The sequence below is a fragment of the Sus scrofa genome, chromosome 6, assembly GCF_054392235.1.
Source record: "Sus scrofa isolate SSC_HxYL_T2T_F1_AM1 chromosome 6, Sscrofa_HxYL_maternal_Yorkshire_Landrace_v2.0, whole genome shotgun sequence".
Lineage (NCBI taxonomy): Eukaryota > Metazoa > Chordata > Mammalia > Artiodactyla > Suidae > Sus > Sus scrofa.
This window is the reverse complement of record NC_139388.1, coordinates 169,627,313-169,655,162: the sequence shown is the minus strand read 5'-3', so window position 1 is coordinate 169,655,162 and position 27,850 is coordinate 169,627,313. Positions and strand designations below refer to the sequence as shown.

At 56.5% G+C, this 27,850-nt stretch overlaps 3 protein-coding genes and 1 long non-coding RNA gene across 13 annotated transcripts; 2 read left to right on the top strand and 2 right to left on the bottom strand.

Annotated features, from left to right (window-relative positions):
* The first annotated feature begins 137 nt into the window (after window positions 1-137).
* Window positions 138-4,031, top strand: LOC146402999 (uncharacterized). Its single transcript, XR_014808440.1, has 2 exons — window positions 138-288; window positions 728-4,031. It is a non-coding gene; the product is annotated as an uncharacterized LOC146402999 (long non-coding RNA).
* Window positions 1,798-3,566, bottom strand: P3R3URF (PIK3R3 upstream open reading frame). Of its 2 annotated transcripts, XM_084965208.1 has the most exons (3): window positions 2,730-3,566; window positions 2,211-2,392; window positions 1,798-1,943 (listed from the first exon to the last, which is right to left on the bottom strand). In XM_084965208.1, the coding sequence occupies exons 1-3, from the start codon at window positions 2,764-2,766 to the stop codon at window positions 1,908-1,910; spliced, it is 255 nt and encodes an 84-aa protein (XP_084821334.1). In that variant the 5' UTR covers window positions 2,767-3,566; the 3' UTR covers window positions 1,798-1,907. The 2 variants fall into 2 exon arrangements, with proteins under 2 accessions (XP_084821334.1, XP_084821333.1); XM_084965207.1 differs by lacking the exon at window positions 2,730-3,566 and having other exon boundaries at window positions 2,211-2,573.
* Window positions 4,032-5,812: 1,781 nt separating the features above from the next.
* Window positions 5,813-10,709, top strand: TSPAN1 (tetraspanin 1). 5 transcript variants are annotated; one of them, XR_014804840.1, is made up of 9 exons: window positions 5,813-5,935; window positions 6,363-6,427; window positions 8,967-9,173; window positions 9,379-9,453; window positions 9,539-9,637; window positions 9,719-9,874; window positions 9,977-10,060; window positions 10,221-10,318; window positions 10,526-10,709. XR_014804840.1 is itself a non-coding variant. In NM_001243860.1 (8 exon segments), coding segments are annotated over 7 exon segments (726 nt in total). In that variant the 5' UTR covers window positions 5,813-5,935; window positions 6,363-6,370; the 3' UTR covers window positions 10,269-10,709.
* A 2,214-nt stretch (window positions 10,710-12,923) lies between these two features.
* Window positions 12,924-22,802, bottom strand: POMGNT1 (protein O-linked mannose N-acetylglucosaminyltransferase 1 (beta 1,2-)). Of its 5 annotated transcripts, none has more exons than XM_084958770.1 (22): window positions 22,685-22,802; window positions 22,032-22,258; window positions 21,318-21,432; window positions 21,071-21,189; window positions 20,122-20,187; window positions 19,918-20,031; window positions 18,732-18,849; window positions 18,438-18,536; window positions 18,161-18,288; window positions 17,745-17,902; window positions 17,435-17,510; window positions 17,169-17,252; window positions 17,038-17,079; window positions 16,771-16,829; window positions 16,377-16,449; window positions 16,167-16,295; window positions 15,958-16,083; window positions 14,638-14,702; window positions 14,423-14,467; window positions 14,056-14,191; window positions 13,699-13,808; window positions 12,930-13,600 (listed from the first exon to the last, which is right to left on the bottom strand). In XM_084958770.1, exons 2-22 carry the CDS (start codon window positions 22,149-22,151, stop codon window positions 13,513-13,515), a joined length of 2,070 nt encoding a protein of 689 aa, XP_084814896.1. In that variant the 5' UTR covers window positions 22,152-22,258; window positions 22,685-22,802; the 3' UTR covers window positions 12,930-13,512.
* Between the last annotated feature and the right edge of the window lie 5,048 nt (window positions 22,803-27,850).

The following is a 27,850-nucleotide window of genomic DNA, read 5'->3' as shown; positions in this document are numbered from 1 at the left end:
CTGTACCAGCCTCTGAGAGCCTGAAGGGGGAGGAGAGCTGGGAACCTGGAAGGGGAGGGGCAGTGAAGGGCCCTCATTGCAGAGGGAGCTAAAAATAGCCAGAAGCGGTGATGTCATTGAGTTCCCACAGCTCAGCAACCCCTCAGTCACACAGACACACACGCACAGACCCAGATACACAGAGACACAAGTGTGGGCATGCATACACACACAACACACACACACACACACTCACACACAGGGGAGGGAGGCTTCTGGGTCCCAGGGCCGCAGGGGCTGGGAAGGCTGGTGAGTGTGTTTGCATATGTGTGTGTCTGTGTGTGCCTGCGTTTGCATGAGTATGATTGCATGTGTCTGTCTATATGCCTGTGTGCTACATCTAGGTGCATGTATGTTTGCGTCTGTGTGTGTTCATTGGTAGGCATGTGTGTATGTTGTTACATGTGTCGTGTGGGGAGGTTTGGGTGCTTTTGTGTAGGTGTGTGAATCTGTTTATAGGCAGGTACTTATAGGCAGGTATGTATTGTTTTACTATGTATCTGTGAGTCCTGTTACACTTTCATGTCTGCAAGTGCTCCTGGACTGTGTCATGTGTCTCTGTATGTGTGGGCCCCCGTGTGGGCCTGGGGCACTAGCCTAGCCAGCTTCCAGGTCTGATGGAGGTTCAGCGCCTTCCCCCCTAAACCTCATCCTCCACCCACGCTGTCTGCTCCCCTCCTGCCCTCAGGGTCCCAGGCTCCGGCAGGCCTTGGAGTGAATGAGCAGACAGAATGCATTTGTTCCTCACCGTCTTCTGGGACCCCAGGAGGCCAGGCCGAACGTCTCAGGAGTCCCTCCCACGCTCAGCCCTCAAGGAAGGGAGCCCTAGAGCTGGAGCCACACGGTGGACCCTCGGGACACACACCACATCAGGCATCAAGTGACACATTAGAGACAGAGCCTCTCCCGAGGTTTCCTGCCCCGAGACACAACTCCATGGAGACACACCCCACAGAAACCCAGTGACACCCATGACACGTGGGCGCACACGCCGAAATCCAAACGGAAAATCCCCAGGCTGCGGGCTTCGCACCCGCCCCCTTTCTGGGCTCCAGCTCAGCCGTCCCCGCCCCCAGATGCCCGGCTCAGCTCTTAGTCCTGGAAAATACCAGCCTCCCAGAAGGGCTGGGGGGCTGAAGGGAACCCTCTCGGAAGCGAGCCCTGTCCTCCTCCAGGCGCCCCCCCATCCCTCCCTTGACCTTCATTCTTCCTGGAGGAGCCGATGCCTGCCTCTGTCTGGCCCACTCGCCCCCTCCCAAACACACCTTGACACACTCAGTGGGCCACAGAGGCACCTTTGTTGCGAAAGCACACTCAGCCTTGTGTCTGCTTAGACCCCCCACTCTCCTGGTCTCCCACACACTGACCACGCCAGGCACACGAAGCCACATAGACCTCACGCGCCGGCACTCGTGGGTTACACCGGAGCCCTGAGATCTGGTTGGATCAGATCTCTACCTCCCTCCCCAGGGACCCGGCTCCCTATACCTTCTGAGGTGTCTCGGGAGGAGCCCCTTTTCCCTGTGCGGATGCGAGTGAAGGCAGGAGGGTCCCCACCTCATAGGGCAGATCAAAAGCTGAGACCCAGGACGGAGAGGGGGTGTGCACTGCCGACCTTGTTCTGTCCTTGCACTGTCTTCCCGTCATGCGTCCTGCCTGCTGCTGTCGTGAAACCCTGACCCGGGGAGCATTCGGCCCCAGCCCTGCCCTCACGACCCGCGTAGTCAGCTGGGACACCCCAGAGCAGAGTAAGGCGGCTGAAGCAGAAATGATTGTATTTGCCTGCTGTTCACCACCCACGGCCCAGCGGAGGTGCAGGTCCGGAGCCGGCCAAGCTTCTGGACTTGTTTCTGGGCATTTCTAGATGATCAGAAAGCTGCCAGGTGGACAAAGGTGTCGGAGAACTGAGGAGAGGAAGGAGAGGGAAGAGGGTGAGAAAGGCAGCAGTTCTGGAAGCTCCACTGCTCTTAAATGCACCCGTTTCCCCAAACCCTCCACTTCCAGCCGATACATCCTGTATTAAGGCTCTCAGACCTCAGATGTCGGGATGCCTGCCACCAGGATGCCACCATGCCTTTGGGGTATGTCCCCTGGAGGGCCTGTGCAGGGCCAAGGTGGGGGAAGCTTCAGCGGCCCTGTTCCCCCCGCCCCGTCTCAGGGCCCTCGCTAACCTTGCGGTGGAAGGATCCACACCCTGGTGGTGGCAGTGTGGCCGGTGTTGATGTCCGTGGCCACGGGAGCAAGATGGGGGGCTGCCGTGGTGGCATCTGGGCCTTGGGGGTTCTGCCGGTACCGTCTGCGGCTGCACTTGAACATCCTGGGAAACCGGGGCCGAGGCCAGCCGATACCTGGCCTGCGGTAGGGGGAAGGTAAGCCCCGGGGCCGCGGGGCCCGGACAAGCTGAGCAGGCCCCATGGGCACAGGAAGCTTCTGTCATGTGCCTGAGGATGCTACTGGCCAGGGTAGCTAAGGCCTCTGTGACATAGGCCCTCTGCCTGGGGTGCTGCTCTTTATTGCAGATCCTGGTCCCCAGCACCCCCCTCCCACCCTAGAGGTCAGGGTCCAGCCCAAGAGCCAGAGAACCCCAGCTTAGCCCCTCGGGAAGAGGAATTCTGAGGAGGGAAAAGTCACTCCCTTACTTTCTCACTCATCCACCTTAGCAATGTAAACTCTGTTGCTCGAGTCCTTACCATGAGCCAAGCGTGGTGCCAAGTTCTTCACAAACATTCACGCATTGAATCCCACACCAACCCTACACGGATATCCCATCATTATTCTTATTTCATATACTGTCCGTTCTCGTTATTCATGGTTGTCATGTTCTAATAAAGTCACCACAAGCACTGAAACGGCAAATATTGAGCCACTGCTCTGAGGAGAACTACCGGAGTTGATTCATAGCAGCCTTTGGCCGCAGCATTTTGTCGACGGAACAATGGCCGAGTCTGTGTGTGTGTCTGTTAAAGGCACTTCGTTCAAAATGCATCGATGTCGTCAACATTGAACTCAGGCCCAACAGCACCATCACATGTGCCTGAGTGGAGCTGATCGAACCCAACGCATGGATTTTCTTGAAGAGGCGCAGCGCTCTGCCGCTCTGAGGAACACCAGAGGCCCCTTCAGCCTGACCCACGAGGGTCTTTAACAGGAAAATCGCCAACGAAGGCATAAAAATGCATAAAACGTGACAGACACTAAACAGAGCCCAAAAAGAACACTTGTTCACATTACGAGAGCTGAAACAAGACGGCAGCTTGGCCCCTTGCTCACCCTGGGCTGGGAATGAGCCTGTTGGACAACTTGAATCTTTCGCAGCTCTATGCATGTCCAAGAAAGACCACGAAAGCACCGGGAGAAGCAGTTTGGGTTACGAATCACCTTTAGGGAGTAGGTGAGTTCAGATAGGGAATCCTTGAAGATGGGATCCACGGCATAAGAAAGGCGAGGCTCCGCTTGGCAAAGCCACACAATCAGAGGCAGGCAGGGACTCGGTTCCGGGACGGCCAAGGTCCAAAGCCCAGACACTTAACCACGGCTGTTCTGTACACATTCATGCATCCCGTCATTCAGAAACGTGCCCTTAACCTCTGTACTTCTCTTTCCCCGTGTTTTAAAAGCAGATCAGCTGTTCCCGTTGTGGCTCAGGGGTTACGAACCTGACTCGTACCCATGAGGATGAGAGTTCAATCCCTGGCCTTGCTCAGTGGGTTAAGGATCCAGTGTTGCTGTGAGCTGTGGTGTAGGTCATAAACACAGCTTGGCTCTGGCGTTGCTGTGGCTGTGGCGAAGGCGGGCAGCTGTAGCTCGCCTGGGAATTTCCATATGCCACACCTGCGGCCCTAAAAAGCAAAAAAAAAAAAGCAGCTCAAAAGAGAATCTTGCCTCATAGGATCATAGGATTGTTGTGAAGGGAGAGAAAAGATTTACTATATGTTATACATTTAAAAGATGATCTGCACAGATATTAATATTAATAGCCTCCTATCTCCTCAGCTGCCTTCTCTCATTATTAAAAACAAAACAAATTGAAAAATTCAGGAGTTCCCTGGTGGCCTAGCAGGTTAAGGCTTCCGTGTTGTTACTATTGTGGCTCGGGCCACTGCTGTGGTGTGGGTTCGATCCCTGGTCTGGGAATTTCTACATGTTGCAGGCACAGCGGGAAAAAAAAAAAAAATCCCACTTCTTCCATTCCACAGCCCCTCTGGCTATGGCTTTCCCTATGACTCATTCTGTGGTCATTCCCTTATGCTCCAGAATGGGGAGAAAATCTCATTTTAAAACCCTATAGCTAAAAAAAAAAAAAAAAAAAAAAATCCTATAGCTGAAGGCTGAGAGGGAGCGATAAATTAGGAGTCTGCAGTTAACATATACACACTACTAGAAATAAAATAGATAAAAAAGAGCTACTGTATAGCACAGGGAACTCTACTCAACACTCGTTTGTTTTTTGTTTTGTTTTGTTTTTCTTTTTTCTTTTTAGGGCCACAGGTGTGGCATATGGAAGTGCCCAGGCTAGGGATGGAATAGAGCTACAGCTGCTGGCCTCCACCACAGCCACAGCAATACCAGATCTGAGTCACATCTGCGACCTACACCACAGCTCATAGCAACACCAGATCCTTAACCCACTGAGTGAGGCCAGGGATCAAACCCTCATCCTCATGGATCCTAAATATATAACTGAATCCCTTTACTGTACATTTGAAACTAAGCACAACATTGTCAATCAAGTATACTTCAATTAAAGATTAAAATAATTAAAATAATAAACATAAAACCCCATAACACTACAGACCAGGAAACAGACCAGTTGTACAGACCAGGAAACAGAAGCTTAAAACTAAGTCCAGGAAATGCTCCCGGGGTCACGCAGCTCATAAGCAACAGAACCAGGATTGGAGCACTTGGCCTGAGTGACCTAAAAGCCAGAACTTTCCCAGCACCTGGACCTCAAGATTGGCAGCCCAGGAAGTATTTATGATGAGGGGACTTAGGGCTATAACCCTTTGAGGTGGGGGCGGCGCTTTAGTGGGACCATGCTGCCCCCTGCTGGCGGGAAGGACGGGGGCGTCTGCGGAGCGCCGAGAGAAGAGCGGAGAGGAGACGGGTGGGGCGGGACAAGAGTGAGGAGGGAAGACGCGGGGGGAAGATGCGAGAGGAAGATGGGGAACGGGAAGTTTTGTGCAAGGAAAAAAACCACTCAAAGGAGGGAGCAGAAAATGCCAAGTTTTGATTACTTCCTTGAAAGCATTTTGGGCACGCCTGCAAGAGTGCGCGTGGCGGGGCCGGGGGTAGTTGATGCACTTCAGATGTTGCTGGGAGTCAGTCCCCGGAGTTCAGAGTGGGTGTGTGTGTGTGTGTGTGTGTGTGTGTGTGTGTGTGCGGCGCGCGCGTGTGCGTTCGTGGGCACTAGAAGGTGTTTATGTGTATCTGTGTGTGGATGTGTCGTGTGGGCAGATGTGTGTGCTGCGAGCACGTAGGGTGTGTGCGACTCTCAGCTGCTGCAGGGCGGGAAGCATCTGTGCGGGAAGGAAGCGGGTCCGGGCCGCCCCCTGCCCCACCCGCAGACCTCTCCCTCCCGCAGGTGGGGAGGGCGGTGCCTGCCTGCGGTTGGCGTTGCCAGGCGAGGCCCGCCGCTCTGGGGCTGCGGGGCCGGGGCGCGAGGCAGCAGGGGGCAGCAGGGGCAGGCGGAGGCCTACGGGCTGCGGGTGGGGCAGGGCGGAGGGCGGGCAGAAGGAGGCCTTTAAGGCGCCTGCCCCGCCCACAGGTGAGCAGTACCTGGTGAGCCAGCTCGTCTCCCTGCCTGCCCACTCAGTGGCAGTGCCCCGAGGCAGCTGTCCCCTCTGGAGCGCAGCAGATCCCTCTTTCAGAACTCACTACCGAGAGCCCCCAGCAGGTGATGGCATAGGGTCAAGAGCGTCCTGTGAAGTGACATCCATCTGCGAACAGGACTGGTGGCGGTGACTGGCGGCGGGGAGGGTGCTGGAAGAACCCGGGCTTGGTCTGGTTTGGAAAGTCCAGGATAGGCAGGTGCCAGGGAAGGGCGCCGAGTGACCCTGTGGTGTGGGAGTCTGGCTTGGGGGTCAGGGGAGGGACCTGGGGTGTTCCTTCGGTTGTCGGAGGGTCAGGCGTTGGTAGAGGGCCTGGGCAGTACAGAGGCATAGGGTGTCGGGATGGGATCTGGGAGAAATCCTGAGGTGTCGGGGTCAGACGCTGGAGAAGCTTGGTGACAGGCTTGTCCGGGAGGCTGGGGTCGGGTGGGTCGGCCCAGGCTGGGGAGGGGGCGAGGGCGGGGTCCCAACTCACGCATGTCTGCCTCCCAGGAGCCGCCATGCGCTGCTTCAGCTTCATTAAGACCGTGATGATCCTCTTCAATCTGCTCATCTTTGTAAGTGCGGGGTTACGGGCTCTTTGGGGTTCCCCGCCGGAGCGCGCCTCGACCTGAGCACAGCCCGAGCTGGGAAAGAGGAGCTGGCCCTGCGGGGACTCGGTCCTTCAAGTTGCCCCTTGTGACGCGGTGCAGAAGTCTGCCCAGATGATGCTGAGTCCCGCTCCCGGTGGCAGCCTGGCCACAGGTCGGAGTGGGGAATCTTAGGGGCACCCCTCCCCTCCGGGAAGCTTCAGTTCAGGCTTAGAGCAGGGCAGAGTGGGCGAACAGGCTAGGGCCCAAGTGAGAGGAGGGGGGGTGCCCAGGGCCACTAGTGTGGAAGGAAACGCAGTGGCCTCTGGATGGTGGGGAGCCGAAAGCAGAGACGGCCCGGAGATGTTAGAGCAGAGGGTTGGCTGCAGGCAGCCCTTTTTTTATTCAACAAACATGTTGCCTCAGGCTCTGCTGAGGGCCGGGGGTAACAGGTGAGCAAGCTTCTCTGCCCTTGGAGATCGCAGATCCAGCAGGCCAGATAGGCAGGCGGTTGTGACAAAGCATATGTGGCCTTCCGCACAGGGACTGCGGGAGCCTATAGGAGGGGCTTGAAACCTGCCTGGTCAGAGAAGACTTCTAGGAGGAAATAGCTGAGGCTGGAAATTTGCACGGGGTGGGGTGGGGGTGTTGGCGAAGCATATGCAGAAAGGCCCAGTGGTGGTGAAATTAGATATTGTTCAGAAAACCAGGAACAGATTGTATAAGTTGTGTTTGAGGGAGCTGAGCAATGAGGCTTGAACGCTAGAGATGGTGGCAGAGATGGGGAGACACGGGCAGAGCGGACAAGGCACAGAGCCCTTGGGGGGCACTGAGGGGTGGGAGAAGGGGCAAGAAAGAGAGAGGTCCTGGGATGATGACCATGTCTCTGGCAAGAGCAACCGGGGGCATAGCCCACAGACGGCCGTGTGCCCATTGGGGTTTCATCTCAGGTCAGAGCTGGACACGGACATTTGAAAGTCGTGTGCCCAGGAGTTCCCTGGTGGCTCAGCGGGTTAAGGATCCAGCATTGTTATTGCTGTGGCTCTCGTTACTTCTGTGGGCAGGGTTCATCTCTGGCCCAGGAACTTCTGCATGCCATAGGCGCAGCCAAAAAATAAATAAAGTCAGGTGCCCTTGGGTGGTCACTGAAGCCGTGGGAGGGGTGAGAGCAATCAGCAGGAAGAGGGAACTCTGGGAGACCCACCTTATAAAGGATAAATGGAGAAAAGGCCACCGGGAAGCAAACAAAGGAGCGGCAGGAGGCAAACCGGGAGAGGGAGGTATCAGGTCAAGGAGAATGCTGTGCCCATGGATGTCCCAGGATGTCATCAGAGACCTTGGGGCCACCTGAGAGCTGGTTAAAGTGAGTAGAAGGTGAAGAGGTGGACACGTGAAGTTTAGATGAGTTTGGAGGAATTTGGGCTGGGGGTGAAGGAACTCTCTGACTTTGATGTGGTTTGTTCCTCGGGCTGCTTCTGCCTTCAGGGAACTCGCCTTTGTCCGAGTTATCCGAAGAAGGCATCGGGACTTCGGGGAAGGGGAGAGCAGAGGCTCTGGCCTGAGGGGGTTAAAGGCAAATCCGGTTTGCTTTCTGGCCTCTGTTGCCCAGGCCTCGGCTGACTGGGCAGGGCAGGCCTGCGACTCCTTGAAATTTGACCCTGTAGGCTAGACGCCCAGCTTTCTGCCCTTGGGCAAACACTGGGATCCAGCCCCTGTCTGCCACCTCCCTCCTGGTTCCAGCCTCAGTTGCCTTAGCCTGCCGGTGGGAACTGTGCTCCTAGGCGGTGTCTGATTCATCCACTGAAGCTCTGGATCCGGAAAGCTTTGCTCTTGGAGTTCTGGGGACTGGGCAGTGTGTCCTCTTCCCCCGTGCAGACCCTGAGATTCCCTCTCAGAGATGGGGTTGAGCCAGAGAGCCTCTAAGAGCTCTGCCTGTCTCTTTCTGGTGCCTCAGTTTCCGCTTGTGTGACAAGGAGAGGCCCAGGCTTGTCCTTGGAGGGGAGCCAAATGGGGCCTTGGGGTGGGTATCCCTTCTCACCACCGCCCTCTCCAAGGTTGGGAGCAGGTGTAAACCTCAGCCACACCTCTGTTGCTATGGTGACCGTTGAGCCAGCTCGATGCTGCCACCCCTCTGTTTCCGCCTATCTGAGGACAGAGGTGTTCCAGACACCTAAAGCCTGGAAAGGAAATGGGGGGTGGGGGGGCTGGGGTATTCGCCCGCTTTTTTGCGTTCTTAGCTCTGTGGTAGGACCCTGGCAGCTGGGAGGGGAAGCCTTGCCCCACCCCCTCCCCGTGGATATTTCTGGAATCCCTGAACCCATTTATATCTGCTTAGGTGTGCCGTCTACTGCTGGCTATGGATGTCTCAGCTTCCATCTTTCTGGCTCTAATGGATGTTCTTCCTCCCTCCGCAATGAGATTTTAGCCAATAAAGGAGAAACCTTCTCGTCTCTCATCTTGCTGACTCAACGGCGTGGTAGGGAGCTTCTTGGCAACACCATTTCAAGGTCTGCTTCTCTGTCGCCAGCTGTGTGGTGCGGCCCTGTTGGCAGTGGGCATCTGGGTCTCCGTCGACGGACCGTCCTTCATGAAGATCTTCGGGCCGCTGTCGTCCAGTGCCATGCAGTTTGTCAACGTGGGCTACTTCCTCATCGCAGCTGGCGCTGTCCTCTTCGCTCTCGGCTTCCTGGGCTGCTACGGGGCCCAGACGGAGAACAAGTGTGCCCTCATGATGGTGTGTCAAACCCAGCTCCACAGGCCCAGAACCAAGGCCCAGGGTCGTCCCCTCATCCTTGACACCAGGCCCTGGGGATCCCCAAGCGCTGCTCCGGACTCCGGGGGCTCTGGCAAGGGGGGCCCCTACCCTGTTTGCGTGGGGGGCTGGGTTCGGGCAAGGAAAGCCTGCCTCCCTAAAACTCAGATCCCTGTGCCCCCCTCAGTTCTTCTTCATCCTCCTCCTCATCTTCATTGCCGAGATCGCAGCTGCTGTGGTCGCCCTGGTCTACACCTCCATGGTGAGGCGCGGGGTGGGGCCGGGAGGGCCGGTCGGGCCACGGCCACGTCCCCTACTGGCCTCACACGCCGGCCTTCCCCACGCAGGCTGAGCACTTCCTGACCTTGCTGGTCGTGCCCGCCATCAAGAAAGACTACGGTTCCCAGAAGGACTTCACCCAAGTGTGGAACTCCACCATGGAAGGGGTAAGGGAGGTGGCGGGGAGGATCCAGGGTGGGGAGAAACACCCAAGGCCCCGCTGACCACCCTCTCGGCCTCGTCTCCAGCTCAAGTGCTGTGGCTTCAACAACTACACGGATTTTGAGGGCTCTCCCTACTACACTGAGAACAAGGTCTTCCCGCCATACTGTTGCTTTGACCCTGGCAATGGCACCGCTGTGGAACCCTGCACTAGAGATGAGGCCCAGAACAAGACGGTGCAGGTATGGGTTGGCCTGGGGGGTTGGGGGCGGCTTTGATGTCCTGAGTGCTGAGCAGGAGTAGGGGCAGCTGCTGACGAGGGATGCTCTCTCTCCTCCCCCAAGGGTTGCTTCAATCAGCTTCTGTATGACATCCGAACCAATGCAGTCACTGTGGGTGGTGTGGCAGCTGGAATTGGGGGCTTGGAGGTAAGGGGGTGAGGAGGTGGGGGCCGCCTGACCCATCTCTGAGGCCTCTTGAAGAGACAGACTTCCACCGAGGTTTCCTGGCGGGTGTCCGAGGGGCAGAGCACTGAAGCTAAGGGGCCTGCTCACGTCTCTTCGTCTCTCCCTGCTCCTTCCTCACTAGCTGGCTGCCATGATCGTGTCCATGTATCTATACTGCAACCTGAAATAAGTCTGCCTCCGCCTCCGCCCCTGCTGCTGCTACCTACGACCAGGAAGGAGGTACCCTGGCACTGCCAAGAGGCTGTGATCAGGGTGGGGAGGGATCTAATGGTGCCACTTGGATCAGAGGCCCATTTGGCTGCTCTGGACTCGAGGCCAAACAGGCAGCACCCCCTTCAGCCTGTGCCTGACTTTTCCTTCCATTAGGGGGTTGGGGTACGCCTGTTCCAGCGCCTCTAAGAGAAGTCCTCTTGCTTATTCCTCCAGTCTGTCCCTTAAACCCTGGAGACCCCCTCGGGCCAAGGGCGGGGAGCTCTTGGTGACCCCAGTACTCCACAGAGGGGATGAGAGAAAGGCATCCTAGAGCCTGAGCATGTGCAAATCAGCAGTCACTGGGCGGATGTGTAGACACGTCAGAATTCACAAACCCATTAAAATGTTTATATTTGGACTCTTTGTATGTCCTTGGGGAGAGGGACCCATCCTGCCTAAGCTGGCCTGGGATTCCTGTGGGGCTGTTGACTCGGGGAGGCAGCAGAGGCAAGTCTTGCGGAAGTGGGTGGCTATTTCTCGCCTTCATTTGAATTCCAGGCCTGGGAGGGAGCCTGGGAGGCGGGCCGAGAGGCCAATGAGGGAGGAGGCGGGGGCTGGGCCAGTCCGCCATCCTCTGAGGTGGGAGGACTCTGGCCTGAAACTACTCCCTCCTGGGTAGGGGCACTGGACTGGAAAGCTATGAAAATAACAAGCTTGCGCCCAAGTGGGGGCAGGGAAACCAGAAATAGTGCCAGAGCAATGGAAGCGGGTCATTCCTTACCCTGCGGGAAGCCCTTCAGACGCCCCCATCAGGGTCCCAAGCGGCTTACCCTTCCCCCATAGGCACAGCCCCGCACCTGTTCCTGCTTTGGGGATTTCAGAAAGAATTCCATGTCCTCTTGGTCTTCTACTCTGGTGCGGTTATACATCTGTTTTTTATGTATATATGTCTTTTTTTTTTTTTTTTTTTTTTTTGCCACATGCACGGGATTCCAGGTCAGGGATCAAACCCACACCACAGCAGCTACCCAAGCCGCTGCAGTGACAATGCCGGATCCTTAACCCACTGCGTCCAAGAGATCTCCCAGATCTTATCTCTTAATCTTAACCATCCCCATGCTCCAGAAATGGCCTAGAAAGGCCAAGTGACTTGTTCTGGGCCCACAACCTTCCCTGAATTGTTGAGACTGGATTTGATTCCCAAGCCAGGTGGGGTCCTGCTGATACGGTGACAGATTTACTTTTAGGTCAGAACGTCCCGGACATAGATCGACTGCTGCTGAAGTGACAACATTAAGGAGGGGGACTGTGGCCTCAGGATGTGGTGTCTGCAACCAGGCAAAGCCCAGTCTGGAGAAACCAGTGCTTCTTGCTTCCCTCTGGCCCCTGGGACCCTCTTCCTAGATTTTACCAGGGCAGCCCAGAACTATCACACCAAAAAGGGACTGTGACCCCGCCAGGGCCACACAGCACCTGAAAGCTTGTCTCTGAGGACCAGGTTAGGTGCCTTCTGGGGGGATGGCCAGGTAGAGGAATCTCCCCTTCACCACCTTTCTGGGCCTCACACCACCCCACCCCCAGGTGCTTGTATGAGGCTACCAGGAGTCTGTTTGCCCAGGGCGCGCCTCCTCCACCTCATTATAGACTAACTGCTCTTCAATCTGGCTGCTATGGCACCTCAAGCACTATCTCTAGCTCCAGCAAACAGTGAAGGCGTCAGGGTGGCGAGGACACCTAAGCCACACACCAGCCGCGCCATCGCCAAGCAGGCTCCAGGCACCGGCTGGGGAGGCAGGGGCAGAGGGCTGGTGAAGGGCGGAGTTGTAGCCAGCTCCCGCCTCCCTGGCCAAGGCCAGGAGCTCGTCAGGCTCACTGTGCTCCGCAGGCAGACCCCTTCTCAGAGGGTCCTACACTCAGCCTCTCGGTCCCAAGCCCCTCACGATGCCTTCAGTGTCATGCCCCCTGCCTTGGGCTATCCCAACCATTTTGGGACAATCTTGTCCGTTTTCTGCTGTTTGCACGACTATCTTAGATCTTCCTAACATCTTGGGGTCACTGGTTGGGTAAGAATCTGAAAGTGATGGCATTTCTCCAGAAAAATGCGCAGAAATGGCATCTGCACCCAAAGTACGCGAAGGGCCAGGGACGGCCTCGTCCCTGCGTCTCCATCTCAGCCCAGTCCTCACGTCCTGAATGAGGCCCCCGGCTCTGCCTCACGCACTTGCTCCCACCCCCACTCCACCCACCTGCTCTCCATCTCCCCCCCCACCCTAAGTATCCCTTTCTGCTTTCTTGCTCTTTTTGGGGGACAGGTGCCCTCGTCCAGACAAGCTGGGCAGGGAACAGCCTGAGAGTTAAACAGTGGGAAGGGGGTGTGGGGGGTGGCTGCTCTTGAGCTCAGCCCCGGGCAGGGTGGGGCAAAGGTCAGGCTAAGTAGTCCTGGGCAAAAATCTTGGCGTTTGAGACTTGGGCATCCTCTGGTGGCCAAATGGCCCCAAATGAAAGATAAACCTATACAAGATGGTATAGAAAACTCATCACCCACCATGACCACTGTCTCTCCCCCTCATCTCCTTCTCCCTCTCTCACACACACACACACACACACACACAACACACACATACACGACACATTCCCAGAGCTTTTCTCCTTTTTTAATCAAGGACCCCCTTATCCAGCTTTGGAAATCTGGACAAAGAGGAGGCTGAGAAGAGGCCTGGTTCAGTGTCTGAGGGTCTCTGAGTGAGTCTGCCCCAGCAGGTGGGCCCCAGCAGCCTGTCCATGGGTTGGGCACGGCAGTTTCCTGAGTAAGAGCCAGCCCCACCCTCAGGGCAGCACCCCGGTCCAGAAAGGAATCGAGGCCCTCCAGGCTTCAGCCTGTGTCCGAGGCCCTCAGGACAGTCAATAAATAGGTTAGATTCTGAGCCAGGCCTGGGAGCGGGGAGTATACAAAGGGCAGGATCAGCTGCCCAGGGACCCCAGGGATGCCCAGGTACTATCCTGCCCCGTCCCAGCAAGGAAGGAAATAAATAGACCTCCAACTCAGGAACAGGGGCGTTGGAGCAGGGAACCCTCCCCTGGGAGTTAGTAATTAAGTCTCATGTTAAAAACAAACCAGCCCCAACCCCTGCCAGTGTCTACAAAATCCTACAGGATGGGGTGAAGGGCTAGCCTGCCTGGGGGTACACGGTACCCAGCCCTGCAGGGTCCTGGAGGAGGTCTCATGTCTGTTCTGCAGCTCCTGGGGCTCCCTCCTCCTTTGGGGGTGGCTCCAAGAAAATGGGGATGACAGACGGTGGCTTCTTCATCCTGAGAAGATAATATGCAAATGTATAGGGACGAGGTCATCAGCAAGCCCCCTAACCCCACCAGTCTTCCATTTCCAAGGACAGAGAAGAGTCACTCACGAGTAAGGGGAGGCTGGGACCCCCACCACCAGGAAGTGGTTCTTCTTCCGAAACAACCTCCACAGGCCCCGGTGGTTGCCGCGCACATCCAGGTCCCAGATATGGAGGCACTGGTGGGGGTGGGGCGGGACAGGGGCGCGGGTCAGAGAGCGGTGGAGGGCGCCCTCAGCCGCCACCCCTCCTTAGCAGCCTCCTCAATTTGCAAGAGGGAGCATCTTTGAGAAGATGGATTTGTGAAGGGGGTTGGAAGAGAGGCTCTGAGAATAGGAAGAGAAGGTTCTGAGGGAGAAGATTCCAGAAAGTCTTCTTGTGGGTTAGGGGCGAGGTACTCCTGAGGTAGGTGTCATGTTGGGGCACCTTGGCAAGCTGGGTCCAGGTGGTGAAGTCGTCATCCTTCTCCATTCGGATAAAGGCCACGTAGGTGTGGCCTTCTGTGTCTGGCAGGAAAGCGTCTTCACATGGGTTCTTGCTGTGGTCCAGAACCTCAGCTTCACTGCAGCAGGGGGTGGGGGAGAAAGGCCAAGACAGGGTCCACCGCCTGGGCGAGCCACACTAAGCCCTGTGCTTTGAATGCCCTCCTGCGGCCATCTTGAACGTCTTAATAATTTCTGCACAAGGGAGCCTGGTTTTCATTTTGTAGTGGGTCCCACAAATTGGGGGACCAAAGCACCCAGTATTTGCTCCTCCTTACTCCCAGCCACACCCCCACTGCCCTAGGCCATACCTGAGCAGTCTGTGAACCTCCACTTCGTAAGCTTCCTTCTTTAGACTGAAGCAGAGGGAGAAACGGGTCAGCGGAGGGGGTAGCCCCTCAGGTGCCAGGGCCAGGCAAGGGATCGCATGGGAACTGGGGGGCAGCAGGACTGGAAGGGCCCGCCAGGGGCTGGTCACCAAGGCTCCTAGATAGACATCCCCCTCTTTGCCATCCCCAGCCCCCACCTGTCCACGTTCCTGAGCTGGACACCTGGAACGGTGTTGAACTTGTGCTTCTTGAAGTAGGCTTCCTGGAATGGATGGGAGAGTGAAAATCAAGGCCTTACATTGGCCCGCACCTGCCTGCTGACCCGCCAATATCCACAAGGCCCACAAATGAAGTCCTGGACCAAAAGGTCCCTCTAATTTCCTCCTGTCCTTCCCATTCCCTTTGCAGCGTCCTAGGCAGGCTCTTACGAGTAGCTTTGATTTGGCGCCACCACTGCCAGAGAGCTCAGGACCATGCTGGCATCTCATGCTACCGACACCTGAGCTGGTCCCGGTCCCAAGTGGTTCTCCTTGGGCCTGCTCTTCTCGGTCCACAGAAGGTGGGAACAGGCCCAGCAGGGGGCAGCGGGAAAAGGGACAGGTTGGACTGCGAGGAGGTTGGTTGGCTGGGACTGTGGTGCTGCAGGTGGAGGACGTGAAATCAATCCTTGTCCCTCCTGGAGCTGAGTGGGGATCTTGTTGTACTAACCAAGCTCCGAAGGCCCTTCTGGCTTCTGGGAGGTTCCAAGCTGGAAGCCGTCCATTCCTTCACCCTGGGTTGTCTCAAGGCCTTACCTGGGGAGTGGCCCTTTGGACACAGCCCTGAAGGGGTGGGGACCTGGGACCCTCCCTATTCCCTTCAGGCCGAGGCTTAGGCCTCAGCACTTGCAAGGACAGGAGAGGGCAGAGGTCGCTGGGTGTACCCTCCCACACCCACGGTCTGGTGCTAAATAGAGTAATAATACAAATACTACCAGCTGACCCTCATACACCGCTTACAGTCCAAAGCGCATTCCATGCAGTAATTCATTTAAATTTCACGACCTCACAGACCTCACAATCCCGTGAGGGAGGGAGGGTTTTTAATCCTCACTTCACAAATGAAGAAATGGAGGTAAAAGAAAGCAGGTAATTTCCCCAAGACGACTGGGTTAGTAAGTCGCGGAGCTGGGGTTGCTCCAGAGTCCACGTCGTTTTTTTTTTTTTTTGTCTTTTTGCTATTTCTTTGGGCCGCTCCCACGGCATATGGAGGTTCCCAGGCTAGGGGCTGAATCGGAGCTGTAGCCGCCAGCCTACACCAGAGCCACAGCAACGCGGGATCCGAGCCGTGTCTGCAACCTACACCACAGCTCACGGCAATGCCGGATGGTTAACCCACTTAGCAAGGGCAGGGACCGAACCCGCAACCTCATGGTTCCTAGTCGGATTCGCTAACCACTGCGCCACGACGGGAACTCCAAGAGTCCACGTCTTTGCTCCACCCGCGCCCCGCGCCCAATACCCCTGCCTGCCACTCACGTGGAAGTAGCCATTCATGTTGAGGCCGACGATGCCGAAGTGGTAGGAGCGGGACACGTCGGGGATGATGCACTCCCGGCCTCGGCGCTGCTCCGGCATCCGCATCCACATATCCCAGTCCCAGAGCTGCGGGCGTGGAGGACCACGCGGGTTAAGGGGTCCTGGGGTGGCAGGCGGCTCCCGCCCACGCGCCCAGCCGGCCAGGGCACCTTTTCCGGTGTGGGCCACTTGGGCTCAAGCTCCTCCTTGTACAAGGACTTCCTGAGCACCCAGCCCAGCCCAGGCATGGTCTCCACGCGGTACAGCAGCGCTGGGTCCTCCGCGGTGTGTTCATACCCCTTGGGGACAGGGGGCCACGGGGGGACGTATTAGTTCCGGCCTCTGCAAATGCCCCAGCTGACCCCTGGCCACTCACCCACCTGGTCATTCCAGGCAGAGATACAGTACAGGCTGTCGTCCTCCTCCAGCAGGTGGATGGATTGGCTCAGGAAACTGAGAGGCAGGGCCCAGGGGTTCAGGGAGGGGCAAGGACAAACCCAGGCACCCAGTGGTGCTGGAAGATCTGGAGATGGGACTCAGGAATCGTGCCCCCTTCCGCGCCCCCCCCAAGCCCCACTGTCTCCACTCCTCCTACTCTCTGCTCCAGCCCCGGCACCTGCCATCCCTCCTTCGCTCAGGCTTCTCCCCCACTTTGGACCTTGCTTCCTCCAGAAAGCTCCCCGAGACCCCTCACTGCCCTCCTCACCGGAGAGCCAGTCAAGCCAAGAGGCCCCAGGCTGCTTACAGGAGCTGTACAGACAGCACTCTTCTCACCTGAAAAAATCTACAGCAATGTCCAGATCCTCTTCCAGAACCACAGCAAATTTGGCTTCCTGGGCGAGGGGTGGGGACCACATGACCCCAAGGATCGTCTCCCCCACCACGTCCCCCCACCTTCTTCCCGCGGCTCGGGCAGCACGACCCACATCTTCCACAGCAGGACGACGAGGCCCAGAGGCGAACAGCTTGCTATACGCTAAGACCAGGCTTATGCCCCGCTCTCTCCTGCCCAGGCCCACGAGCGCTGCCCGTGCCACTCACCGGAAACAGGTTGAACGTGGCAGTGAGGCTGGCCTTGTAGTGCTGGGTGAGGAGCAGGAATAGGGCACATGAGCTTTGGGGTGGACAGCAGGGCCCAGGGTCTGCCCCCTCCGTCCTTGCCCAGGCCGTACCTGGGACACACGGGCGTTCTTGATGCTGATGGGAGTGTGCTGGATGCCCCGCAGACCAAAGAGTGCCACCACGTCCATCGGCTCCTGAGGAGCAAGGCCACCGGTCAGCACGCGAGCCGCCCGCCCGGCCCACCTCTGCAGGCGCGGACACCCCACCCTGCCCGTTTCACAGCCTTTGCCCGGGCTGTCTCCTCGGCCAGGCCCCGGGGATTCAGCACCCGCAACCCTGCGCTCTGCTCGGCCCCAAGTCCCCGAGCCCCACTCACCTCGTAGTAGCCGTCGATGAAAACTGTTATCATCTGGGGAGACACCCCCTGGGCTGAGAGCAGAGAGCGCAGCATCCTGGAGAGCCCAGGGATGGATCAGGCCTCTTCATCCCCCCACATAAGGGCTCCCCTGTGCTCACAGACGGGCCCCGATTTCCCACGTTCACCCACACGGGTGCGTGGACCTATAGCATCGAGGGGTGCACGTCCGCCCACCTCAAGTGCTCCTCATGCAGGGCGATGAGCCCGGGGTTCCCCCCACCGAGCACCCTCCCGTGCAGCGCTGGGAACAGCCCGCTCCCAGGCTCACCTGTACAGGTAATTGGGCCGGTTTCCGGCGATGACGGCCACGGGCACGTGGAGAACCTTGTTGTCTGGAAGCTGAAGGAGAAACAGTGTCCAGCGTTTGCCTCCCGCTCTCTTCAAACCGGGACCCCCATCTGAGAAGAGTCTCCAAGGAGAGCGGGGCTCCAGGAAAAAAGACAGGGGGTCTTCAGCATCCTGGCCCCTCCGCACACTCAGCCCAACTCCAGCCCCAGGCCTCTGCTCACAGGGCCTGCTCCTTCCCCACAACCAGGACGCCCCGTCCCTGGCTCCTGGCGCCATAGTCAGCCTCAGCTCCTGGTTCCCTCCCAGGCTGCGGTAAGCAAAACTCAGCCTGCTTTCCTGGGGTGCCCTGCCAAGCTGGAAAGGGGTCTCGGCCTCACTGCCCAAGGCCCCACTCACTGGGTCAGGGCTGAACTCGATGGGTGTGGGGTCCTTGCAGCTGCACACACTCCCATAGCCCTCAACTTTGCTGCAGAAGCGGCGGCGGCGACGGTTCAGCTCTGTGTCTGCCCAGTGGCACTCTGCCTCTGAGGGAGGGACGAGGTCAACAGGAGGGGGCATGAGGCCAGTGTGGTTTGGAAAAGAGAATAGAGAATAGAATAGAGCCCCATAAAGAGAACCCAAATGCCCACCCCAGCCCGGGCGCTGCCCTGGAGCCCAGCCCCCACTAACGCACCTTCGGCGGAGCTCAGGGGCACATCTGTCTTCAGCAGGACTGGATCCCCCCAGGAGGAGAGGGCGGGTGACTTCGAATGTTTCTCCCCGAGGACAGGACCTGGCAGGGGGCAGGAATGAGGCGCAATGCGAGCCCAGGCTCCAGGTCTGGAGCTTCTTCCCAGCGCCCTGCCCACTTTCATCCCGCCCACCGCCACTGGCTCCGATTTGCCCCTCGCCCCCCGCCCCCAAGTCCTGGGGCTCTGCTCCTCCCAGGCCCTTAATTCTACAGGGTGGATGGCTGTGGTGCCGGCACCTCCTTTGCGTCCCACGAAGGCCCAGGTGTCCCTCCAGCCCAGGGCAGGGCCGGCCTGGCTGCCTAGGCTCCTCAGCAGAGCCTTGGCTGTGTCCTTGAGGTGGAAGGAGCCCTCGTCCTGGGGGACCAGAGAAGGTGGTCAGCCTGACTGGCACAGCTCCAGGAGGCCAGGTCTCAGGGAACACCAACTACAGCGTCTCAGGCACGATGCAAAACCTCTTACTTAAATCAGCTCTTTTTTGTTGCTGTTGTTGTTGTCGTCTTTTTGCTATTTCTTTGGGCCGCTCCCGCGGCATATAGAGGTTCCCAGGCTAGGGGTCCAATCGGAGCTGTAGCCACTGGCCTACGCCAGAGCCTCAGCAACGCAGGATCCGAGCCGCGTCTGCGACCTACATACACCACAGCTCACGGCAACGCCGGATCCTTAACCCACTGAGCAAGGGCATGGATCGAACCCGCAACCTCATGGTTCCTAGTCGGATTCGTTAACCACTGCGCCACGACGGGAACTCCAAATCAGCTTTTAACTGTCACAGCCCTCTGTGGTTACTTACCATCGCTTCACAGGTAAGAAAAGGGAAAAATCGCAGAGATTCTGAGAATCACCCCGTGGTCACCAGGCTAATGGGTCCTTACTGGATCCCACAGAGTCTGCATCGCTGTCCCCTGCCACCTCCTGCCCGCTTCCCACCCCCCCTGCTCCTCCCCTCCCTTATTCTGTTCCAGCTCCACTGGCAGCCCTGGTGTGTCTCAAACATGCCGAGCACCTCCCCAGATGGGGGGCTTTGCACTTGCCATTCTTTCTAGCATGCTCTGCCTCCATCTTCACAAGGCTCACCCCTCACTTCCAGCTTTCTGCTTAAAGGGCATTTCCTGACTGAGCTTTCCCTTTGGGAAATGCATCCCCCATCACCCCGGCTCCGGTGCTTAAGTTTCTTCTTCATACAAGTTATCACTTCCTGACACTCTACGTCTGTCTGGTTGCTTTTTTGATCCTGGCCTCCTGCAACAGAGTCCATAATGGTAGGGACTCTGTCTTGCTCTCCACTGACCAGGCTGGGATGGGAACCTGGTCCCCCTCGCCCAGAGGCTCTTGCCACTGTGCCGTGCTAGGGGAACAGAACCCAGGGCCACGCGTAGGGCTGGAGCTAGGAGCTTTGGGAATGGCGCCAGCGCAGTCACTGACCTTGACAGTGCAGATGAGCACGCGGCCAGGCGCCACCATGTTGAGGAAGAGAACCATGGCTTCATCCTCATGAGGCGAGTATGTGTCAAACACACGCTTTGCCATCACATGGCCCTGGCAGGGGATGCAGCTCTCGTGAGTCAATGTCACCAGCAGGGAGGGTTCAGCTTTGGCCCCCTATGTCCTTTTCCCCCAGAATCTCACCGTGGCCTGGTTGAGGACGATGACATGGATGCCCCGGCCCTGCTCCCGGGCCTCATCCTCCAGCACCTACAGAGCAGCAAAGACAAGATCCAACTCTTCTAGATGTTGCATTCAAGGTCTGTCTGTCTCACGGGCACTTAAAAATCAGTTGCATGAAACGAAACCTCCCCTCCTGCCAAAGCCCTGTCACACAGTTCTCTCTCAACCCAGCTTGAAGGCCACGTCTTCCGGGAAGCTCCTCGGCATCCCCTCAAAAGAGATCACGCGTCTTCCTGCAGCCCTCCCCTCCACAGCCTCCGGGGCTCTTAGAGCCCTATGCCCCGCCTCCTGCTGGAGCCATCACAGTCCAGCAGATCGAGCCCCTCAAAGCAGGGCCAGGTCTGACTACCTCCCAGGTCCCAGGGCTCAGGACAAAGCTGAGGCCGGAGAAGGGACCAGGCAGTAGTTATGAAGTAAATACGTCAATGACTTAACGGCCTACTAATCCTAACGATCGATCGCATCACTTTCTGTTTTTTTAGGGTCGCACCTGAAGCCTAGGGAAGTTCCCAGACGAGGGGTAGAACTGGAGCCACAGCTGCCAGCCTACGCCACAGCCACAGCCAACTCGGGATCCAAGCCACATCTGCGACTTACACCTCAGCTCACGGCAACCCCGGATCCTTAATCCACCGAGTGAGGCCAGGGATGGAACCCACGTCCTCATGGACACTAGTCGGATTCATTTCCGATGCGCCACAACGGGAACTCCCTAATGACCACGTCTGATAATATCTCACCATACATGACACACTTCACACACTTCACATCCTACAGAGGACCTGGGACTTCCAAAGGCACCGCTGGAGACTGGCAGCGGCTCAGTTCCCACGCGGGCAGGGGACCCAGAGCCAGCGGACCACAGCCTGAGCAGGATGGAGTGACTGGACACCAGACCCCGGGCACTCACCGTCGTGCCGTCCACTGCCACATACACCTTGCTGCGGCTTGAATATACCTCCACATCCAGGACCCGTCGGGGGCCACTGCCTCTGCGCCGTGGGGGCTCCAATCGGCCCAGCGCCTCATCTGGGGGTGCAAGAGGTCATGGAGATCGCCCCTCCCGCAGAGTTTCGTCCCTTGGGATCTGCCCGCCAGTTCAGCCATAGGGCCCTGGGGGGACACCCCCCCCCATCCAATCCGTCCTCTGGCCTGACCATAGTCTTGTTCCGGCTCTGGGTCTTCACTGGCCTCGCTGATTGCTCGCCGCGTGTCCAGGATCAACTTGATGTTGACAATGACGGTCACCAGTAGGAAAAGCACAGCGCCTGTCTGAGGGGCGGGGTGGGGATGACTAAAGAGGGGCACCCCCTCCAGATCGCTGCAGGCCTTCCTGAAAGGAGGGCTCTGGCTGAATCGATGATACAGGGAAAACCTGGGGTCTGCGCCTCCTCCGTCTGCCTGCCCGGCTGTTCCCCAGACCACAGTCCTGTGTCATAACCGCCCTCTGCAGGGACCCTCCCCTGGCCCTTCCCCCTGTGCCAGGGGCTCCCTACCCAGGGGTCCTGTGTTCTTCCACTGGAGGCCTTGCTCTCCTTGCTCCCCTCCACCATCAGCTCCTAGAGGTGGGCCACGCTGGGGATCTGAAACCCTGGGTCCTATAGCCCTGCTGCCTGAGAGGTGTGTGCCCCGATCCTCCCCCATCCGGCTTCAGGTTTGTCAGAAGCCTAGGCGGTTGTCCTTGGGTTCTGATTCCAGAACGCTGGGCCTGACCCACCACCTGGAAGGGACATGACACCAAGAGGTCTCCCTTCCAGGAAGCTGCCGCCTCTCTCCAGAGTGGGGGCAGCCCAGGGAGGTCCCAGTGCCCATAGTCTAGGCTGGGGGAAAGCTGGCAGGGAGCCCCTGGAAGGTCTGGGACCCCTCTGTACCTGACAGCATCTCCGCAGGGCCCGCTGGTTGGTCAGTTTATACTTCCAAGTAAGATACCAGCTCCGCTTCTTCCGAGCCCCAAAGGGCTTGATGAGGGGGCTGGGCTTCCAGTCGTCCATGCCTGATTGGAGGGTCACCACCGTCCCGGCCAACCCATTCCTTCAGGAATCTGAGGAGACCAGAGGGTCGCGTGGGGTGAGGTGTGCCGCCCAAAGTCGGGTGCTTCCTGGAGAGACGAGGGAGGACCTCCCAGTAACTCCTCCCTGTAGGCGTCCATGCTGGGTGACCTGGGGGAAGTGGCTTAACTTCTCTGCGGAGAAGAAACCTTCAGAGGAGTCCGAGCACCTGGAAACTCCCCCGGGGCAGGGGGAACTGGGGGGTGGGGGGAGGCCCTGGCCCCGGCGGTGGAAGCCGAAGAATCGATTCTCCAGGCCCATCGCCGCCTAAAGCGATCAGAGCCCTGGCCTTCGCAGGCCTGGGGTGAGCGAGGGGCAGCGAATCCCCGCGCCCCCGCACCTCTCTCCACCCCCTGGCGCCCTCGGCCCCTGCGCTCCGGCTCGCTTTCCCCTCCCAGGGCTCGGGCCGCCCCAGCATCGGGGGACCCGCCGGGGCCCCCGCCACCGCTCCCGGACTCCGACCCGGAGACACTCACGGCTCAGGAGGCCCGGCCCCCGCTGGGGCCCCCGCTCGGGCCCGCACGGCTCGGCCCGGCGCGGCGCGGCCTCCGCCTCCTCCATGCCGCTCGCGGCCCCGCCCCGCCCGGCCGGCCCGCCCCCCCGCTTCCGCCGCCGCCGCCGCCGCCGCCGCCGCCGCAGCGCGCGCCGCGGGGTGAGAGGGCGGCGCTTAGGGCGGCCGCGGGCGTCTGCGGCCCGGCGGTGCCGCCTGTCCGCGCCCTTACGCGGCCGGCGGGCCGGGCGAGCCGCTGGAGGAGGGCAGCGCTCTCCCCCCACCCGGCAAACCTGGGCGAGAGCGCCGGGCGCGGCAGGGTCGGAGGGGCTGCAGGCCCCGGCCCCGGCCGCCCCTTCCCCTGGCCCAGGCGAGGCTGGAGCGGGCGCGGCCTTTGGAGACCAGGGGCGATTGAAAACCTCCTTCTACCACCCGCTTAGCCCTTGGGCCAGTCGGTGCACGTCTCAGCCTGGGTCCCCTTCTCTGGGGAAGGAGGAGCGCTCCTTATACGGCGCTCCCTCTATGCAGCCCCTGTTCTAAGGAAGCACCTTATTAACTCGCTGGATTCCAGAGCAGCTCCATCCTGTCCTGCAGCGAGGTGCTCCCCCATCCCACCCTGACAGACAAGGAAAAGGAGGCCCAGGATCATCACAAAGGTGGGAGCGCTGGAATTCCCACCCAGGCAGACTGGCCCCAGATTCCACTCTGAAGCCCTCGCTGGACCGACAAGAATAACACAGAGTTTAACTCCTGCAAAGCACTGAGCTTAACACACAGGTTCTCGCACGTTAGCTTGCCTCACAATCACTTGGAGGGCTTGTTAAAACATTGCCGGTCCCGGGAGTTCCCGTCGTGGCGCAGTGGTTAACGAATCCGACTAGGAACCATGAGGTTGCGGGTTCGGTCCCTGCCCTTGCTCAGTGGGTTAACGATCCGGCGTTGCCGTGAGCTGTGGTGTAGGTTGCAGACGCGGCTCGGATCCTGCGTTGCTGTGGCTCTGGTGTAGGCCGGGGACTACAGCTCCGATTAGACCCCTAGCCTGGGAACCTCCATATGCCGCGGGAGCGGCCCAAAGAAATAGAAAACAAGAAACAAAAAAAAAAATTGCCGGTCCCGTTCTTAAGAGCTTTTGATTCAGAAGTCTGGGGCAGAGCAGAATTCTACATTTCTAAAAAGTTTCCAGGTGATGGTGATATTTATTTGAAGTGCGTGAGTAGCCATGGCACGGTTTTAGGCAGGGAAGCAATGTAATCCAATTTAAGAGAACCTTTACTGTTTTGTGGATAACGGATTGAAAGGAGGCAGAGGAAGCCAGAAGACCCGTTAGTTTTGTTTTTTTTTTTTTTTTTTAGCTCTCCATATTCCGTCTTCTTCCTAAAAGGGTGGGGCTGTATCCCCCAAATGTTAACAGTTGAAGCAATCCGTGATTTCTCTTAATATGTACTTATTAGAACAGAAGAAAACCCAATGTATTTTACTAGGATTTTAAAAAGGTGTCCCTCGGGGTTCCCCCCTGGCCCTCTTCTCTCCTCAAACTCACTCTCCAAAGAAAATTGCACCCACTCTCATGACCTCTCTGACCATCTAGATTCCTGAACTAACATCTGCACCCTTAGCCTTTCTCCTGAGCGCCAGGCTGACCTGTGTGTCTAACTGCCAGATGGACGTTTTCACAAACCCTCCAACTCAACACAACTCCTGCTGGAATCATCCCTTCCCACTCTCAGTCCTCTCCTTGGGTTCCCATCCTCCGTGAATGTCATCAGGTCACATAACTGGGAGTCACCCTCGACTCCGCATCTCTCTCCAGCAACCAGTCCAGGTCTCTCCGTGAACCACTATATTCTTTGTACCACATACAGTGAGTAACTCATAGGAAACTCTCCATAATGTTTTTGGAAATCATTTGTTTTCTGAACAAATATTTATTGAAGGCCACTATAAGTAAACGAATGTTACTAGTTACCAAATCTTATCAATCTTATCCCCTAAAGAGTCCTCCATTCTGGTCTAATTATTCTCCATCCTCACAACCAGCCCCTGTCCAGGCTAAAATTTTAGTGTCTCGCCTTCTAGCCAGTTTCCTTGACTCCAGGTTTTTATCCCTTTAATCATTTCTCCTTGCAAAACCCAGAGTAGTTTCTCAAAAAAGCAAATCTATTTTGTCAACCTCTGATTTAAAACCCTTTCATGGGAAAAGGGAACTACACTGTCGGTGGGAATGTAAGCTGCTGCAACCACTATGGAGGACAGTGTGGAGGTTCCTTTAAAAAGTAAATGTAGAGGAATTCCCATGGTGGCACAGAGGAAACCAGTCTGACTAGTATCCATGAGGATTCGGGTTGGATCCCTGGCCTTGCTCAGTGGGTCAGGGATCCAGCGTTGCTGTGAACTGTAGCAAAGGTCACAGAGACGGCTTGGATCCCACATTGCTGTGGCTCTGGTATAGGCCAGCAGCTATAGTTCTGATTTGACTCCTAGCCCGGGAACCTCCATATGCTGCAGGTGCAGCCCTAAAAAGCAAAGCAAAGAAAGAAAGAAAAGTTAAATAAAGAACTACCATGTGATTCAGCAATTCCACTCCTGGGCATATACCCAGAGAAAACCATAATTTGAAAAGATACATGCACCCCAATGTTCATTACAGCACTATTTATAATAGCCAAGACTTAGAAGCAACCTAAATGTCCATTAACAGAGAATGGGATAAAGAAGATGTGGGACATATACACAATAGAAGCATATCATGGGCTATTACTCAACCATGAAAAAGAAGGAAATAATGCCATTTGCAGCAACATGGATGGATCTAGAAATTATCATACCACGCGAAGTAAGTCAGACAGAGACAAATATCATATGTGATCACAAATGTGTGAAATCTAATAAAAATGATACAGAACAACTTACACAACAGAACCAGACCGAAAGATTTTGAAACCAAATTTATGGTTACCAAAGGGAAAATGTTGGGGCGGGGGTACATTAGGGAGTGGGGATTGACATATACACGCTACTGTATATAAAACAGGTAACAAGAACCTACTGTGTGGTACAGGGAGATGTACTCAAGTACTGCGTTATAACCTATATGGGAAAAGAACCTGAAAAGAGGTGGATATGTGTACATGTATAACTGATTCACTTCACTGTACTCCTGACTTACAACTTTGTAAGTCAACTCTACTCCAATTCAAAAATTCTTAAAATGTTTATGATGAAAACGAACCCTTCCATGGGATTTCTCCTGTGGTGCAAGGGTTAAGGATCCCATGTTGTCACTGCAAAGGCTTGGGTCACTGTTGTGGCTCAAGTACACTCCCTGGCCTGGGAATTTCCACGTGCATTGAGTGGAATTTTTTTTTTCTAGGGCCACGCCCACGCCATGTGGAGGTTGCCAGGCTAGGGGTCTAATCAGAGCTACAGCTGCCAGCCTACGCCAGAGCCACAGCAACTCAGGATCCAAACCACGTCTTCAACTTACACCACTGCTCATGGCAACATCAGATCCTTAACCCACTGAGCAAGGCCAGGGATCGAACCTGCAACCTCATGGTTCCTAGTTGGATTCATTAACCACTGAGCCATAACGGGAACGCCCAAAGAAAATTTTTTTAATTAAAAGATAAAAAATAGGAGAGTTCCCATGATGGCTCATCAGGTTACCAACCCGATTAATATCCATGAGAATGTGGGTTCAATCCCTGGCCTTGCTCAGTGGGTTAAGGATCCAGCATTGCCATGAACTGTGGTGTAGTTCTCACATGTGGCTGGGCTTCGGTGTTGCTATGGCTGTGGCATAGGCCTGCATGTGCAGGTCCAATTTGACCGCTAGCCCAGGAACTTCCATATGCCTCAGGTGTGGCTGTAAGAGAAAATAAATAAATAAATATGTAGGAGTTCCCACTGTGGTGCAGTAGGTTAAGAATCTGACTGCAGTGGCTGTGGTCACTGCAGAGGCATGGGTTTCGATCCCCTGCCTGGCACAGTGGGTTAAAAGATCTAGCATTGAGGCAGCTGCGGCATAGGTCACGGCTGTGTCTTGGATTCAGTCCCTAGCCTGGGAACTTCCATATGCTGCTGATGCAGTCATAATAAATAAATAAGTAAATAACGATAGAAATGTGTGGGACCAATGGAAGAAGGGAAATACAGATTGTGAGGTAAACCCATATTTTTCATAACAGGTAGCAGATCATGTGAAAGTTAAGACATAGTGCTACAAACCTATTTTGGAGTTATGAGTATAAGCACCAGGAAAAAATAGCTAAAAGTAATTGCCTCTGGGTAGTGCGACTAGAGGCGGCAAAGAATAGGATGGTGGTAATAGCTATCTTTTCGTTACACATCTTTCTGTAATGATGGGCTTGAATTACTCGGATTGAAAATCAAAATCAAGCTAAAGCATAAAAAGTTTTTTATGGCACCTCACTGCCCGTAGAATAAAATCCACGCACAGAACCATCTTTATAACCTTGTTACTCAAGTGTGGTCCCTGGACCAGCAGCAGGGCCGTCAGCAGGGGGCTTGTTTGAAATGCAGAATCCCAGGCCCCACCCCAGATGGATGGAACAGTTATCTGCATTTTAACAAGATTCACAGAAACTTCACATATGCATAGTCAAGTTTGAGAGGCATCAGTTTTCAAGATCACGATGTAGCCCATCTGGACCCCTTCAGCTTCAATACTGGCTGCCCCTCATTGGCCAGAAGAACTTGACTTTCCACGCTTATAGTCTAAATTTAGTGGCTACACTGGTTTTGTGTGTGCGTGCATCAGTGGGTAGCTAAATTCCTCCACTGTTACAGACTCAGCTCCTCTACTCTAGGAAGCCTTCCAAAACCCTCTGCATCTCTGTTACCACTGTTCCTTAAAATCCCACATCCCTAACTGCAAATGCTTAACCTTCATTCAGCAAACATTCTTTGGGCGCCTGCTGACAACCTGGCTGGACTGAGAGCCAGAGTCGGGAGCAGGCGCTGAGCTCTCCTCCAGGTGCATAAGCAGGATCGCCCAGCCTCACCCATTTCGGAGCCAGCGCGCGCAAACACACGCAATCACACACGCACAAACACACAGAGCTCTGCGCGGCTTTTCTGAGGGTTACGGCGCCCTCCTCCCGCCCCCGCACTGAGCGGGCGGGGACCCACT

Excerpts from the sequence above, each read along its gene's own strand:
- TSPAN1 (XM_021093296.2), top strand. The coding sequence starts at position 6,371 with ATGCGCTGCTTCAGCTTCATTAAGACCGTGATGATCCTCTTCAATCTG. Across the intron at positions 9,454-9,538 it reads CCCTGGTCTACACCTCCATG|GCTGAGCACTTCCTGACCTT; the intron begins GTGAGGCGCGGG and ends TTCCCCACGCAG. Across the intron at positions 10,061-10,220 it reads CTGGAATTGGGGGCTTGGAG|CTGGCTGCCATGATCGTGTC; the intron begins GTAAGGGGGTGA and ends CTTCCTCACTAG.
- POMGNT1 (XM_084958770.1), bottom strand. The coding sequence starts at position 22,151 with ATGGACGACTGGAAGCCCAGCCCCCTCATCAAGCCCTTTGGGGCTCGG. Across the intron at positions 18,537-18,731 it reads CTTCGTGGGACGCAAAGGAG|GTCCTGTCCTCGGGGAGAAA; the intron begins GTGCCGGCACCA and ends GCCCCCTGCCAG. Across the intron at positions 14,192-14,422 it reads GAGGTTCACAGACTGCTCAG|TGAAGCTGAGGTTCTGGACC; the intron begins GTATGGCCTAGG and ends CCCCTGCTGCAG.
- P3R3URF (XM_084965207.1), bottom strand. The coding sequence starts at position 2,454 with ATGGGGCCTGCTCAGCTTGTCCGGGCCCCGCGGCCCCGGGGCTTACCT. Across the intron at positions 1,944-2,210 it reads GTGGATCCTTCCACCGCAAG|TTCTCCGACACCTTTGTCCA; the intron begins GTTAGCGAGGGC and ends TCCTCTCCTCAG.